Below are 16038 nucleotides of genomic sequence, written 5' to 3' on the forward strand. Positions count from 1 at the left end.
GCCCAGTTGTAGGTGAGGCCTCTGGTATGAACAAACAATGCTGGCTTGCATTCGGATACTCCCTGCATAAGTGACACGTCATGAATGGGTCACTCCTCCCCAGCCACTCAGAGATGCCTGGGTCCTCAAGCAAAACTCAAGTGGGAGCCTTAGCCAAACAGGATCCGCATCTCATCCACCTGGGGTGTGAGCCTCTGGAGCCCAGATGCCTTGAGAGAACCCTGTAAAGTTAAGGTCAAGGCTCTGTGCAGCCCTGCCAAGTGGTAGCAGCCACAGCAGGGCGATGCATGAACCCTCTCTTGTAAACTAGAGCTCTTGTTTGGAGCTTCTCTCTGTGTTTATTTCCCCAGAGGCTTTAGTAAAGTAATATCCAGCATTCCAGCCTTGTCTCAACATGTTGCAGGAAATTCCAGGAAGGGTCACTCGGGGACCCTTGGCCCAGAGTTAAAGAGTGAGCAGAGCCCCTACTGAGACCAGCAATAGCAGCCACATGGGATCCCCAAAGGGAAGCTGGATCTCAGGGTCTCGGCTCCTTGCAGTTAAAATCCTCAAGAAAGGGGGGGCCCTTTTTCCCCCACACTCCTCTGCACAGCTTTGCTCTGGGGTTGGATGTGGCTGTTGGACTCTGGACACTGCTCAAGGCCAAGTGGAACCCCGGGTGAGATTTTACTTCTCTGTGACTCATCTCCCCTAAGAAAGGGCTGCTCTGCAATGCCAGCAGGGTGACCCAGGGAAGACCTAGTATAATTGGGATTTCAAGAGAACCTGAGTAAAAAGCTATCATCTACACAATTGTAGCTGCAATGGTAGTGGGGCTCCTCTCCCACAGCAGACACAATCAACACAGAGTCCCCTCCTTAGGCTCTAAGTGCCACAAAGACAAGGACCTCTACCTACTTCATTAACTCTCCCAATCAAACACAATGCCTGGCCCAAAGTGGATGACCAATAAAGAGTAGTGAAAATAATAAAGAAATGGTCACAGGACCCCCCACTCTTCCTGCTGTAGGTAATCTGCTGGCCCCAGGGAGGACTGGCTGGGTTCTGTGGAGCATCCATGCTGCCCCTCCTATGCCTGTGGCAGGCATCACTAATCAATCACAGCCCACTTTGCTACTGAGCCAGGAGCCAGACTCAAAATCCTTCTTTAGGGAGCCAATCCAAGTTGGTCATCTAGAGAAGGAAGAGGTTCCTATGCTTTGGGAGATCAAGGAACCCTTAGAGAATCTAATGAATGCAACAAACTTCTTTCTAGAAAATACACACAAAACCTTCTGTATAATTTCAAGATATTCAAGGACCTCTCCTTTAAAGGGAGGGAAGGCTTGGAAGCATCACAGTCCACCTACCCCTGCGCAAGGAATCATTTGCTGCCATTTAGACACGATCTGCTAAAAGCATCAGCCAACAGATCCTATGGGAAGCCATTAAGCTGAGGGACAGCCCCAAGGAGCCAAGAATCAAAGCCAGACCTGTTCGTCCACACTGCCTGAAGATACTGAACACCCCCTACACTGGGCAAGAAGGAGAGTGTGTGGAAGGGACTCCTTCCCACCCGCTGAGGACAGCCTTGAGGGAGGTGAGCCCAACTTCCTCTGCTTCCCAACAAGCCTCTCTGACAAGGGCAGTGTCCATTTCAGGAAAGGGCCCAGGTTGCCAGGGTAGCTCCAGGCTGGAATCTATTTATACACATCCTCAGCACCCAGAGGTGAAATTACAGCCCAGGAGATGGCACTGAGCCAGTAAGGAGTTATTTATGTTCTCTTGGCAGACTAAGAGGAACAGGGCATTTCAGAGGACCGCTTCCAAATGAGGCCTGGTAGGGACACAGTTTAGAAAACAACAGCATCATCCTCCCATGACCCCCCAACCACCACACACACACACACACACACACACACACACAAACACAATCTGAGACCATCGTTGCAATGGCTGTAAGCTGAGAGGGTAAAAACTGAAAGGCTGTGTTTTTAAAATGTAGATCTTGACCCACTGTGGGGCTAGAGTCAATCCAGCCAAATGCCATGGATGCATTCCAAGAAGTTCTCCAGGCTTTCCAGGCTCCTTATCAGAAGTTTTTTAAAGGAAATGTCTCTCCTGGTCTATCCCTTGATGCTCACTTAGCTTAAGCCCACAGCCCTAAGGTTCGTGGGATATGAACCAGACAAAGGCCAAAGACAGAGCCAAGGTTCCTGAGATGCAGCTTCAAAGCCAGGTGGAACTGTTGGTAGAACCCAAAGCATCCACTCCCAGAGGCTCCATCCTCAGCCACTGACCCCAAACTGCTCTGAGTTCAAAGGATGATGGGAGGATTCAGAAGTGCTTCCCAAAACCCCGAGGCCCAGCAAGCAGATATCCTTGTTTAACCAATGCATCTTTAAACCCTAGATCAAAGGAAACCGCCAACATTTTATTGCTGGTGACATTTAATAAGACAGCATGCAGAGCCTGCTAAATCTCACACGGGTGATGGATGAGGCCTGCCACACGGTATGCCGCACAGCGAATCAATGCACTTTCTTTCATGTAGTGCCAGGTGAGGTTGGCTCTGGAAGAGCCTCCCCCAAGAATCCTGGGCCAAGATTCACCCTGCAGGAAGCCTGGGCATCTCTAGGTCAACTCTCTCGGTAGGAGGAGGGACCACAGGGGACAAGCAGGCCTGGCTGCATCAGGGCTAGGTGCCATAGCACTGCACCATGGGCATGTTCCTAGGAGATGCCCAAGAGCTGGAGCCTCACTTCCAGAGTCGCAAGCCCAGAGAGGCTTTCCCAGGACACCCATCAAGGCTGGCTTCATTCATTCAAGTACCAGCAAAGGCAGGCTGGGGGTTCTGCAATTCCTGCTGCAAACACCCTGGCATTGGGCTCTCCATTTTCAGAATGAAGATTTCCACCTGTGGTCCCCATCCTGGAGGGCAGAAATCTGGAGGAAGTCAAACCAGGGAAAGGAAGAAGTGAACCCCTTCCCAAGCACAGTCGAGAGCCACGACCCAGCTTCCTGCTCTCCAGGGGCCCCTCTTGAGCCACCTGTGTCACCTCTGATGCTGATAACAGGCATCCATAGGACACCTGAGCACTTTTGTGGATTCTGGGGAAAGCAACGCTTGGGTCAGCAAGTCAGGCCTGCAAGAGTGTGGAAAGAAGCCACTCCTCTCCTTCCAGGCCCTTCAAATACCTTCTCCCACACCATACACCCTGATGAGGTTGGCTGGGCCACTTCCCCTTATACCAACAGCTCATCTCTCCAGTAAAGTAACCTCCCGTGGAGAGGGCAGGAGCAGAGGGAGAAGGCAGACAGGAAAACTGCTTCAACAGAATCAGAACCATAGACTTATAAGACCTCAGGGTGCCTACAGATGACCTGGTTCAGGATCCTCATTTGATAGATGAAGACCCCCCAGGGCATGAGGAGTGAAACGGCCCACCGAGGACCATGCAGGAGGCTCCAGGCAGGTGAAGAGTAAAGGTAGGTCCCCTGACTCTGGGGCACCACCACAGCCACCTCCATCCACCACCTGCAGTGTCTGTGCGTCTCAGTCTCTGTGGCTCCGGATGCATGTCTCAATGCACCCCGCCCCAAACCTCAACTCTCCATCATGCGCAAGCTTCCCTAAAGGACACTTCTCCATGCTCCTGCCAGACTCCTCCTAATGCAGGTTCCGCCCTCATTCCTTCCTTACCTCTTCAGGACCATATTGATTTGCATGCAGATGGGTGTGTTGGTGGGAGATAGGGAGAGATGGATTGGAAGAACGCCCTGCTTCAAGACCAGGAGCTCACCCAGCCACATCCTGGAGCAATCAGAATTTCCTACTCAGGATCCCAGGCCTCCTAAAGTGAGCCATGTACCTAATTCAATAATCCAGACACAGCACTGTCTGTGGGCCCTGGAGTCGCCATTGTTTAAATTTATTTCCCAGTGCAAGAAGCTCATCTGCTTGGCTCAGCACACTTCAGAAACTGTCAGCCCTCAGCTCCCAGGATTCCTCAGTCCTGACCCCCGCAATACTTAGTCCTATTTAAATGCCCTTTCGGGTTCCACCGTGTGAAGTGTATCACTTGATTCTCCTGTTTCCTAGCTTCCCCCACCTCCAGAAAAGAAAAAAAAGAAAAAAAAAAGAAAGAAAAGAAAAGAAAAAATGCTTCTAGTTCTTTAAACAGACACAGACGTTCTTTAAACAGACACAGACATTCTCCAAGCCACAAATCACCCTGCTCCAAATTCCCCCATCTCAGGGCTGCAGACCCCATAGGAGCTGTCCACTACATTGTCGTATTATCCATCCTTCCTTAAAGCAATACTAATAAAATGGGTGCAGTGTCCCAGTCACTCCTCTGCCCAAGATGCCCAGTTCGGACACCTGAGCGGCTTGATTCCAGGCCCCGTCGCCAGGCCCCCTGCAGTCCTCCAGCTTTTGAGTGCTCCTGGCCCATTCCTATGCTTGGGTCCTAGGCTTGGATTCATGCTGGTCTTTTCCAGTTCCTTCAAGGTCCAGTTCCCGTCTGTTGCATCATTCCATGCAGCTGTGTAGGGCGCAGCCCCCAAAGGTCACTTTAGCATTCAGAAGAAGCAGCGAATGTGTCTCAGATCATGCCCCGATCTATCCTGGTTGGAGGTTATGTGACCCATCAAGCCTCCTCTTTATCCCAGCAACAAAGAAGCTCGGAGCTCAAGTTCAGTCACTATGGCAAATGGCAGCGTGGCCACATCTGCTCCCTCCTCCTCTCTAAGGCTGGCCCTCCTCATTGTGGTATGCATAGTTTCATCTTCAATCGCCTCAATTGGTTTGTGTAGGCAAAAAGATATATTTTTTTTAAGTAAGCAAAAGATAAAAACCCACCTTCTTCACAGAGCTTTCCCTGAGCCCTGCAGCTAGCTCTGGGATCAGGCCCTTCTCCAAACCCCAGGAGAGCTTGTTCTGCAAACCACACAAAGTAGCACTTCCCCTTCAGTGTGCACAGGGCCCCGGCTCTCCCTCCCCATCTCCCGTCTCTCTGCAGCCCCTGGCCCTGGTTCCTTCTGAAGAAGTTAGCTGGTGCCCAATGCCTCTACTTCTGCCTCCCTGCCAGGCCTGGGCCCCCTGCGGTCCATCTTCCACCACACAAACACACGTAAACATGCACATACACACAGGCATACACAGGTATACACACTCTGTGAGACACCACAGCTCATTCACCTCCTCCCTCTGAAATCCCCTTCCCTTCCAGTCTCACATCCCACTTCCTTTGCCCCTCCCTTAAGCACTGGTGTTTCCAGTAGATTTCTGCTTCCACTGTTCGCTCTAAGCCTTATCACTTAAATACTGAGGATGCCCAAATCTTCAGGCAGCTCCAGCCCAGACTCCCTACTGAGCTCTAGCAACTCCTCCTAGGCCATCTCATTTACTGTTGTGGCTTTGATCACCAGCAAAGTACCCAATAACTCCCAAACCCATCTCTTCCTTCCAGCCTCATTACTGAGGTCAAAACCCACAAGTCCAAGTGCCCCCTAGGTGTTGCCATGAAGGTGGCACTAGTCCCCCAGGTCCCTCAAATGCTGCATGTCCAATACCACCCCCACTGAATGGCTCCATCTCCCCAGAGTTACTCAACCAGGAAACATGGTAGACACCATCCATTTATCCATTCAAGTAACCTTATGGAATGCTCACCACATGCCAGGATCTACATGAAGGACAGGGTATGGAGTAAACAAAACAGAAATAGTTCTTGCCACCAGGGTTCTATCTCCAGGTGACTTTCAGCCAGTCACCTAGTCCCATCAAGGCCACTTCCCAATTTCCTCTGAAATAATCCAGTTTTCTCCATACCCACACTCACTATCTTAGTCTGGAGCACTCAATAATACTGGAAAGAAGCAGTTTAGCTGGAATCTGACTCTGAAATGTATGGCTGTGTGACCTTCAGCAAGTTACTCTCTCTGTAACTTGCCAGATGTTTCCTCATTGACAGATAAAGATAATAGTACCTACCTCAGTTTTGTTGCAAGGATTAAATGAGACATAACGCCTCTAGAACAGTGTCTAGAACACAACAGGCAATCTATAAACACCTGCACCCACTTCTATCCCCATTTCTCCAGCAGCCTCCCCCTCACTCCCATCATGGCCCACTCGACCTGTGCCCAACACCTGCAGCTCCCCAGAGCCCAGGTCCTCTCCCACTTCCACCCCGTGCCATGCTTTTCCAACAGGCTTCTTCCCTGGCTTTCTCCTTCTTGTTTCCCAAGGCTCAGCTCAAGGCCCCCTCCCCTCCCCGGGACACGCAGGATGTGGCAGATGCCCCTCTCCTGTGCTCTCTCCTCTGGGAGCCCACAGCCTCATCCCACTGAATTGGGATCACCTCTTCCTTTGTCTGTTTCCCCTGTATCCTCAGGCCTTAGGATCAAGAACTGCACACAACAGCATCTCAATAAATACTTAGCAAACAAAAAGGACAAACATGAGAATTACATAAAGCCAAATTTCAACTTAGTATAACCATGCACCTCCCTCCAAAAAAAAACTACCTTCCTAACAATGAGGCTACACTTGTTAAGCACTAACTGTATTCCAGGCTCTGTGCTGAGCTTTGGACATACGTTATGTCATCTAATGTTCACAATAACCCTGTGATGTGAGTATTTTCATCCCTGTTTCATAGGTGAAGGGACAGAAGGTCAGGAAAATTTTATAAACTTGCTCAAGATTACACAGCTAATGAGCGGTAAAGTCAGGATTCAAAGCTAGGACTGTCCGACTCCAGGACCCATTCCTCACCCCGACCCATTCCTCACTCATATGATCCATTGAGACTGGATTATATCTCAATACAGAGTGAGCTGCCTCTTTGTTTTATGAGAGCACCCTTCCTGATAGCCACGTGACATATGTTGGGATATTAGGCAGAAACTTTCTTTAGAAGTGGGACTAAATTGTCTAAAGGCCATATATGTATATATGTGTGTGTGTGTGTGTATATATACGTGTGTGTGTGTGTGTGTGTGTGTGTGTGTGTGTGTGTATATATGAGAGAGAGAGAGAGCGAGAGAGAGCTAGTTCACTCTGTATTCAGGTCCGATCCAGTCTAGTGTTGGGGTGAGGAATGGGTCCTGGAGTCAGACAGTCCTGGCTTTGAATCCTGACTTTACCATTCATTAGCTGTGTAACCTTGAGCAAGTTTACAAAATTTTCCTGACCTTCTGTCCCTTCACCTATAAAACAGGAGTAAAAATACCCAAGTCACAGGGTTACTGTGAACATGAGATGACATAACGTATGTCCAAAGCTTAGCGCAGAGCCTAGAATACAGTAAGTGCTTAACAAGTGTAGCCTCATTATTAGGAAGGTAGTTTTGGAGGGATGCATGGTTATACTGAGCTGAAATTTAGCTCTATATAATATATATATATATAAGTATATATGTGTGTGTGTGTATACATGTATGTGTCTATATATATATATATACACACACACACAAAAACACATATATGTAGAGACTGAGTCTTGCTATGTTGCCCAGGATGGTCTCAAACTCCTGGCCTCAAGTGATCCTCCAGCCTCAGCCTTCTGAGTTGCTGGGATTACAGGCATGAGCCACTGCACCCAAAGGTCTCTTATTCCAAGGCTCAAGGAGTCTATGGTTTTCAATTACAAGCTCCTTGGGTTGTTCGTTTTGGTTTCCCCAGCTGAGCCAAGAGTAAGCAAAAGATAAACCTGTTCTGAGTGAATGAATGAACGAATGAATAAAGTAGATGGATGGATGCATGGATGAATGAAATGGAAAATTCACTTTGCACATGTCCACGTCAGTTTTACCCTTTTTGACACCCTTTCTGCTGGACTCAGAGTCATAATTCGATGCACCCCAAGGAATGCAGAAAAAGGAAAACACAGCCCAGCAATGCAAGCCCCCTCCTGCCAGCACCCCCGGGGCTGCCGCGGCACTCACCGGCACAGGTGGTCAGTCCGGCACACACCGCGCAGGTCCAGGCAGTTGGGCTTCTCCTTGTCCTCGTAGGAGCAGCTGGGCAGGATGGTTTGCCGGCGGCGCTCAGCACACGCCTGATCTTGGCAGGAGCAGAAGAGCATGCGGTAGGTGTACTCGCTGGGCACCCGGTCAAAGAACTGGCGCAGGGCCTTGTGGCACTTGCGGCGGTTGCAGCGCTCAGTGGGCGAGATCTCGCGGTTGCAGATGGAGATGTAGGAGGAGCGCAGCTTTTTGCAGTTGTCGTTCAGGTTGCAGGCCTTGGCAGCATCCAGGCAATGGTTGCTCTTGGCGCTGACCACCGGGTCTGCCCCTGTCCCTGGAGAAGGAACAAGAGTGCAGGTCAGAGGCCGCACAAGCATGAGGAGGATGCAGCTGCCCCCTTGCTGGGAGATGTCTCCCAGTACTCAATATGCTTCCATGTGCCCGCTCTGTGCCTCAGTTTCCCCCTTTGTGAAATGGGGATCATTTCACAGGACCTACCTCCTAAAGCTGTGGTGGAGTAAAGGAGTTAATACACAGGTTGAGGGAGTGCTTAGGAAGCGCCTGGTGCAGGGTGAGCTATACCATGGCAATCTAGGACAATAGCAGACTTAAAACTCACAAGCCTAAAAGGCAAGCAACTAGGTGTGTATGGCCCTGTTTACAAATATGGGAAATAAAGTGACTGGCTCAGCGTCATACAATGGAGGGGGCCCCTATGCACCCACCAGCAGCACACTGGCATTTGGGGTCAGACAATGCTCATGATGGGATCGTCAGCAGCCTGGGTGCAGACAGCACACACATGCCCTCCTGAGGCATTCTGGTGAGAGCCAGATGGGAGATCACCTCACCCAACCTTGTCATTTTACAGATAAGGAAACTGAAGTACTGTGTGGGCAAGGGGCCTGCCCAAGGTTGCCCAGCACAGGAACCCGAGTCACACCCAGAAGTGCAGTTATGCCAGCGAGAACCTTCGATGTAAGCTCCTCATCCATTCTTCATCCACCCTACAAATGCTTTCCAGTATTTCCTGAGCACCACTCTCTCCATGCAAGGTGCCTCACTCGGGGTGAGGCAGGCTCAGGCCATGCGTCCCTCTCACATGGGCCAGGCGACTGAGCACTTCCAGCACACAGTTCCTGGTGTTCTAATCACTTGCCCATTAAAGATTGATCAGGTCCTACCTCTGCACAGCCCTCTGCCGGGTGCCATGTTAGATATAAAAGTGCAAGAGGAGGGCCCACTCTGGAAAAGTTCACAACTCCAGCCAGCAAACCAAGAGGCAGAACAGCACAATGGCCAAGGCTGGCGGTGTTCTAGAGGTCAGCCATCGGCATTCAGCTCCTGGCCCTGATACTTACTGGCTATGTGACCTGGGACAAATGGCTGAACCTTTGCCTCAGTTTCCTTGTCCGCAAATTGGTATCTACCACACAGGGCCTTCGTGAGCAAGAATGAGACAGCTCATTTTTTTCTCTCTCCCTTACATCATGATTTTGCTGTCTTCTAGACCATTCCCATCAGCTATTACATCAACCATCTTCAATTAAAAAAAGATCTCCTCGTGATCATAGCCTTCTTAAGCTACCACTCCATTTTTCTGCTCCCCTTTAAAGCAAAACCCCTCAGTCGAGTTGTCTACACCAGCTGTCCCCTGCTCTCCTCCCATTCTCTCTTGGACCCGCTTCAGCCGGGCATTTGGCCCCACCTGTCTGATGGATGCTCGGGAATCCACGGGCCTCATCTCCCTCAGCCCATCGGCAGCACTGGACACAGCCGATTCCTCCCTCCTGCCTCCTTCCACTCTCTGTCGGGCTCCCTGCCACCTCCCCACAGTCTCCTGCTCAGCGGGCTTTGCTGGTCCCATCTTCCATACCCAGGACTCAGCCTCCTTTTCTCTACATGTATCTTCTCCCTAGGACTCTCGGCTCATCTCATGGCCTGAAACACCATCACTGTGCTTCCAACCCCCAGATTCATACCACTGGATGAGACCTCTGCCCTGAGCCCCAGACTCATCTGTCTATCTGCCAACTCAACATTTCCAGCTGCAAGCCTAATACCCAAATCTCACCCTCAACACATCCAAACCCAACCTCATATTTCCCCCCAAAACCTAGAGCTTCCCTCCACCTCTGACAGCCTTCCTCATCCTGCTGGAAACAACTGCATCCTTCCAGTTGCCAGCGCCAAAACTCCCGGCGCCTCCTTGACTCCTCTCTCATTCACACACTGCCAAACCCTGGCAGCTATACCTTCAAAATACAATCAGAATCCAGCCACTTCTCACCACCGCCACTGCTGCCACCTGGATCCGAGCCACTGACACTGTGCCTGTTAACAGCCTCCTTCTCCCAGCCTCCTGCTCTGCCCTGTGCCCCCATACCCCACCCCATGACAATCTTCTCTCATCACAGCAGCTGGAGAGAACCTTCCAGAACCTACAGCAGAGCGCCATTGCTCCTAGGCTCCAAAACCCCCCATGGATTCCCCAGCTCATTCGGGGACTTCAGCATGGCCCACACACCTCTATATGTGTGCTGTCTGATTTCCTGTGGCAGAACAATTTGTGCTTTCTGAAATGCTGTCCGCTCACCACACACGGCTGCTGAACCTGAAATGTGGCTAGGGCATTTCATATGTTCACACAAGACCTTGAAACACACACCAGATTTTGAAAACGTAATAACGAAAAAACAATGTAGACTGGGCACGGTAGCTCATGCCTATAATCCCAGCACTTTGGGAGGCCAAGACAGGCAGATCATCTGAGGTCAGGAGTTCGAGGCCAGCCTGGCCAACATGGCAAAACCCCGTCTCTACTAAAAATACAAAAATTAGCCGGGCATGGTGACACGTCGTAGACTACACCCAGCTACATGGGAGACTGAGGCAAGAGAATCACTTGAATCGCTTGAACCCAGGAGGCAGAGGTTGCAGTGAGCCAAGAGCACACCACTGCATTCCAGCGTGGGCAACAAAGGGAGATGCTGTCTCAAAAAAAAAAAAAAGAAAGAAAGAAAGAAAAGAAAAGAAAGAAAAAAATAATGTAAAGTATCTCACAATTTTTTACTTCGATTACACATCGAAGGGGTATTTTTGATCTATGATGTTAAACAAATGTAGTAATAAAAATAATTTCACCTGTTTCTTTTTTGTGATTACAAGCAAATGTAGAATTATATATGTGATGCATATCATATGTCCATCAGCCAGCAAGGCTGTATATGGCCTCACTTCCTATTCCTTTCTCCCGGCTCATTTCACTCCATTCCAGGCAATCCAGCCTCCTGAATATTCCTGGAACACTCCCATCATGGCCTGGCCACAGGGCCTTTGCACTTACTCTCCCCTTGGCCTGGAAGTCTCTCCCTTCCAACCACAGCCATACAACCACTCTACTCATCTACTTCAAGACTCTGTTCAAATGTTATCTAATATGTGAGTCCTTCCTGACCACCCCACACATAGTAACAACACCCCATGCACATTCCATGTACCCGCTACTCTGACCTGTTTTTCCCACAGCACTCATCACTATCTGCCATGGTATGTACTCACTAATTTGTTTGTTTGCATCAAATACAAGCTCCAGGAAGGCAGGGCTGTGCTCACTGCTGTGTCCCTAGTACCCAGTGTTTGACACGCAGGTGCTATGCAATAGGTATTTAAGGGGTGATGGAATAAGTGTATTTAGGCCAGTGTCTATTTTACAACAAGTGCTCAAAAAATGTTGACTAATATTATTAAGCAAGGAAAATGGTACAGAGTAGAAAACAGTGATCAACACAGGACCATGTGGGGCCCAGCCCAGACGTGAAACTTGGGGGATAATCAATGAAGACTAAGCCATTCACCCCAACACTTTGTCTGGCCAACGAGTCTTTTTTTTTTTTTTTTTTTTTGAGTCAGAGTTTTGCTCTTGTTGCCCAGGCTGGAGTGCAATGCCACGATCTTGGCTCACTGCAACCTCTGCCTCCCAGGTTCAAGTGATTCTCCTGCCTCTGCCTCTGCCTCTTGAGTAGCTTGGATTACAGGGACCTGCCATCACGCCCGGCTAATTTTTCTATTTTTAGAAGAGATGGGGTTTCACCATGTTGGCCAGACTGGTCTTGAACTCATGACCTCAGGTGATCCACCCACCTCGGCCTCCCAAAGTGCTGGGATTACAGGCATGAGCCACTGCGCCTGGCCAACAATAGCCCTTTAAAGGCAGAAAGAGAAAAGTGCCCTCTCTTCTTGTTGTAAAAATAAAAGAGGGGAGGGTACATCCAGACAAAGGAATCTTATTCTGTGATAAAAGGCAATGAGCTATCAAACCATGAAAGGACATGGAGGAAACTTACATGAAAGGAGACATATCACACCGTATGATTCTAACGGTATGACACTCTGAAAAAGGGAAAACAGAGAGATCAGTGGCTCCCAGGAGTCAGTGGGGAGGGGAGGAGGAAGAGGCAGACATGGAGCATTTTTAGGGCAATGAAACCACTCTGTATGATACTGTAATGGAGGATGCATGCCATTAGACATTTGTCCAAACCCAAAGAATGTATGGCACCAAGAGGAACTCTAATGTAAACTCTAGGCATTGCCTCATAATGATGTGTCAATGTAGGTTCAAGAATTGTAACAAATGCCTCCCTCTATAGAGGGATACTGATAGCTGGGGAGGCTGTGCCTGGGGAGGAGTAGCGGGTAGATGGAAACTCTGTACCTTCCTCTCAACTTTGCTATGAACCTAAAACCACTCTTAAAGAAATAAGCCTTTTAAAAAAAAAAAAGAAGAAGTAGGCTAGGAGAAATTAAGGCAGAAAGAGAATCAAAGGAATTGATTGTTTTCCCAATCAATCCATTAATATATAGTTAATGAGGACCTACTATGTGCCAGGTACTTCCTCAGACGCTAAGCCTGCAACCCTGTCAGAGACACAGCTAGGGACGGAGGACCAGCCCATGCCAATGTGAGTTCTGTGTCAGGGAAGTCAGGTGCAGAGAGAAAACCCTCCTGTCCAGACCCAGGGTGGCAGGGGGTGGGTCCTGGAAGCAGTGATACCTCTGCTGAAACCTACAGGAGGACTCAGAGGAAGTGAAGACAGCAAGAAAAGGATCCCAGGCACAGAGGGGAGCAGGGGCAACCACTGGGAGGAACTGCAAGCAATTCAATATGACTGAACATGGAAACCAAGGCAAGGACTGCCAAGACAAGGGCCTTCAGCCACGTTGGGGCATGTGGCCTCTCAGACAATTCCTTGAGCTGCTACCAAACCATTCTGCCCAGGCCAGAAGGACCCCAGGATCCCTGTCAACACTACGGCTATTGTGGGGACACTGCCTCTAAGGGTCAGGTTCTGCCAAGCCAGCCGTGGGATGCACCTGTTAGAGGCTGGCTGGCTGCTGGCTGGAGGAGTGGAGCGGCCTGGGGCCAAGGTGGAGGAGAGACAACAGGAGGGACCCCAGAGAGGAGGTTAGCAACTGCAAGCGGAATGGCAGCTAATTTAGGACTGCGGCTGCCCCCAGGTTCCCCAGGTGCTCCGTTCCCACTCCTCTCAGCAGGTTCCTGAGCTAGTGCTGGTGTAATTATAGCCTCCGTGGCTTCCATTTGGAGCTTGAACAGTGAAAGCTTTTGCTAGGGGGCAGAACATGTAAACTCCTGGGCCAAAACCTGGTAAATTTCCTAGGAAACAAAAAAAACGAGAAACGCAGCTCCTACCTGGTTACCAGGAAGATGCCCCCTCTAATCCTCCTGGCAGGAAATGGGTTCAAGTGGGCCGGATGATGGGAGAAAGGCCCCCAGGAGCGGGCCTGGGCTCTGAGGCTCCGCTAAGCACCTCGCCAAGGAGGCAGCCTGCACTGTGTTTCCATCATGAGGGAGATGGTGGGGTCAGAGCTCGGCACAGGGACAGCCACTGCCATCTGCAACAGGCTAACTGGACGCACACCCCTTCCGACACAGTCACTGCCCTGCCATCCACCCTAAGGCTCCTGTCCCTCCTGTCGGGAAGGTGAGTCCCCACTGGGAAGAAGGACGTAGGGGATTCTAAACACAAACCTCACCTACCAAGACCCCTCACAATCCTTGCCTGGCATGGGGGCTACAGCCCCTGAACTAAAATGTGCAAAGGGTGGGGAATGGGGATTCAGGAAACCCAGCCCCTTCCGTCTCCCTGCCCCTATCCCCTGCACTGAGAGCTGAGACCACACAAGACCTGAGAGAGATTCGGGAGCTAGAAATTGATCCCAGGCCTGGGCTGGCCTTGGAGAGCCTGAACTCAACACGTGCTCCAGCGCCAGCCCCGGTGGGTCTTCCCAGGCCGGCTGAGAACAGCCTTGATGGCCAAGGAGTAAATGGTAAACAGCTGCCCAAGGGAGAGGGAGGAGGGATTTAACAACACTTGGCCTTCTCCAAAACCTCAGTTAAGTCATCCTCCCAGCCCCCGGCTCCTGGCCCTGGGGGACACTCTAGCTTCTTCAAGTCCTCCCCTCCTCCTCCCTGGGTAAGGGCCAGGCCGGGGGGGCGCAGCCAGCCAGGGAGCACAGCCAGCAGCAGAGGGGCAGGCCAGCTGGGGGATGCACAACCAGAGGCTGCAGCTCAGCCTCCCCAATAGCCCTGCCCCAGCCACACCCAGCCCAGCCTCTCCTGTTAATTCCTGGGGTGCTACCCTGAGCCAAGAGTCCATCTGCACCACTGAGCTGTGGTTCCAGACAGTGGAACTCCCTATCCCCAGCAGGCAAGCATATGAGTGCTCTTTAAACTCATATTCTTTAAATATGTATTTAACTTTTATATTGAGATAGGTTTACCAAACTTCAGTTTCCTATCTTGTTTTGGTCATATTAACAGTACCACCTCTACTACTGACGTTTAATTAATTTTTTCTTTAAATTCCTTAATGCTTTTTTTTTCTTAAGACGGAGTTTCACTCTGTCACCCACTAGAGTGCAGTGGCATGATCTCAGCTCACTGCAGCTTCTGTCTCCCAGGTTCAAGCGATTCTCCCGCCTCAGCCTCCTCAGAGTAGCTGGGATTACAGGCACCTGCCACCACACCCGGCTAATTATTTTTTGTATTTTTTAGTAGAGACGGGTTTTGCCATGTTGGCCAGGATGGTCTCGAACTCCCGGCCTCAGGTGATCCGCCCGCTTTGGCCTCCCCAAACGCTGGGATTACAGGCATGAGCCACCACGCTGGGCCTAAATCCCTTAATTCTTAAATAATGAATCTGTTTAAATCCTTATTGACTCACCTTTTACATTTTTCAATACCTATCTAGATTTATCCTAAATGATAACACCTACATTGGTTCTGAAATTTTCTAACACATTAGAATGCAATAAAGATAAAAATACGTATTCGTCGGCCCCATCTCCCATTCTAGCAGTGGTGCGCAATGCACTCAGAGGAGGAAGTCACTGGTTTAGAGAAAAGGCGCTTGACCTCTGGTGCATTTGTGACTCACAGGCCCCACTGAGTCAGGAGCTCTGTGGCTAGCACCCGGGCATCTGGATTTCACAAGTTCCCTGTGATTCTGAGGCCACCTTCCAAAGACTGAGAACCAATGCTTAGGGGAGCCGCAGGGCTGCCCTTGGCCCACTCCCCAAACACACACACACACCTCACCCAACACACACACCTCGCCCAACACACAATTTAGCAAACCCACCCTTCACAGAAGATGGTCTTTGGCCAGCTATTGTCACCTAAGCACACCCCCCAACGGTTTCATCCCCCTCTGCCACCTCCCGACACAGAGGATCTTTAAGGTAGACTTTCTAATAACAAATGAGCCTGTGGGCAGAAAGGAGAGGCTCCCCATCCTGTAAAGCTTCCCAGACAATGAGGACCCAGGTGTTTTAACCACCCTTCCTGCCTCCCAGGAAACTGCCCCTCATCCCATTTGTAGCTGCAGTGTCTGTCCCTGAGCCCATCCTTGGCCCCTGGGCCAAGATGTAGAGCTCTACTACTTAAATAGGGGTTAAAGAACGTGGTTCCTAATTCTGTCTCTGCTTCTCCAAGCTGAAGAAGACCCTAGGAAAATCTTTGTGCCTCTCTCGGTCTCATTACTTTTTTTTTTTTTTTTTT

General features: G+C 50.2%; 1 protein-coding gene across 3 annotated transcripts in view; it reads right to left on the reverse strand.

Annotated features, from left to right (window-relative positions):
* GFRA2 (GDNF family receptor alpha 2) overlaps positions 1-16038 on the reverse strand; it is a 122974-nt gene that overhangs the window by 66107 nt on the left and 40829 nt on the right. For all 3 annotated transcript variants that reach the window (XM_011968768.1, XM_011968767.1, XM_011968766.1), the window contains one exon: positions 7935-8289. In XM_011968768.1, coding sequence (XP_011824158.1) covers positions 7935-8289 — 355 coding nt within the window. The remainder of the gene's footprint in view (positions 1-7934; positions 8290-16038) is intronic.

The sequence above is a fragment of the Mandrillus leucophaeus genome, unplaced genomic scaffold, assembly GCF_000951045.1.
Source record: "Mandrillus leucophaeus isolate KB7577 unplaced genomic scaffold, Mleu.le_1.0 Scaffold86, whole genome shotgun sequence".
Lineage (NCBI taxonomy): Eukaryota > Metazoa > Chordata > Mammalia > Primates > Cercopithecidae > Mandrillus > Mandrillus leucophaeus.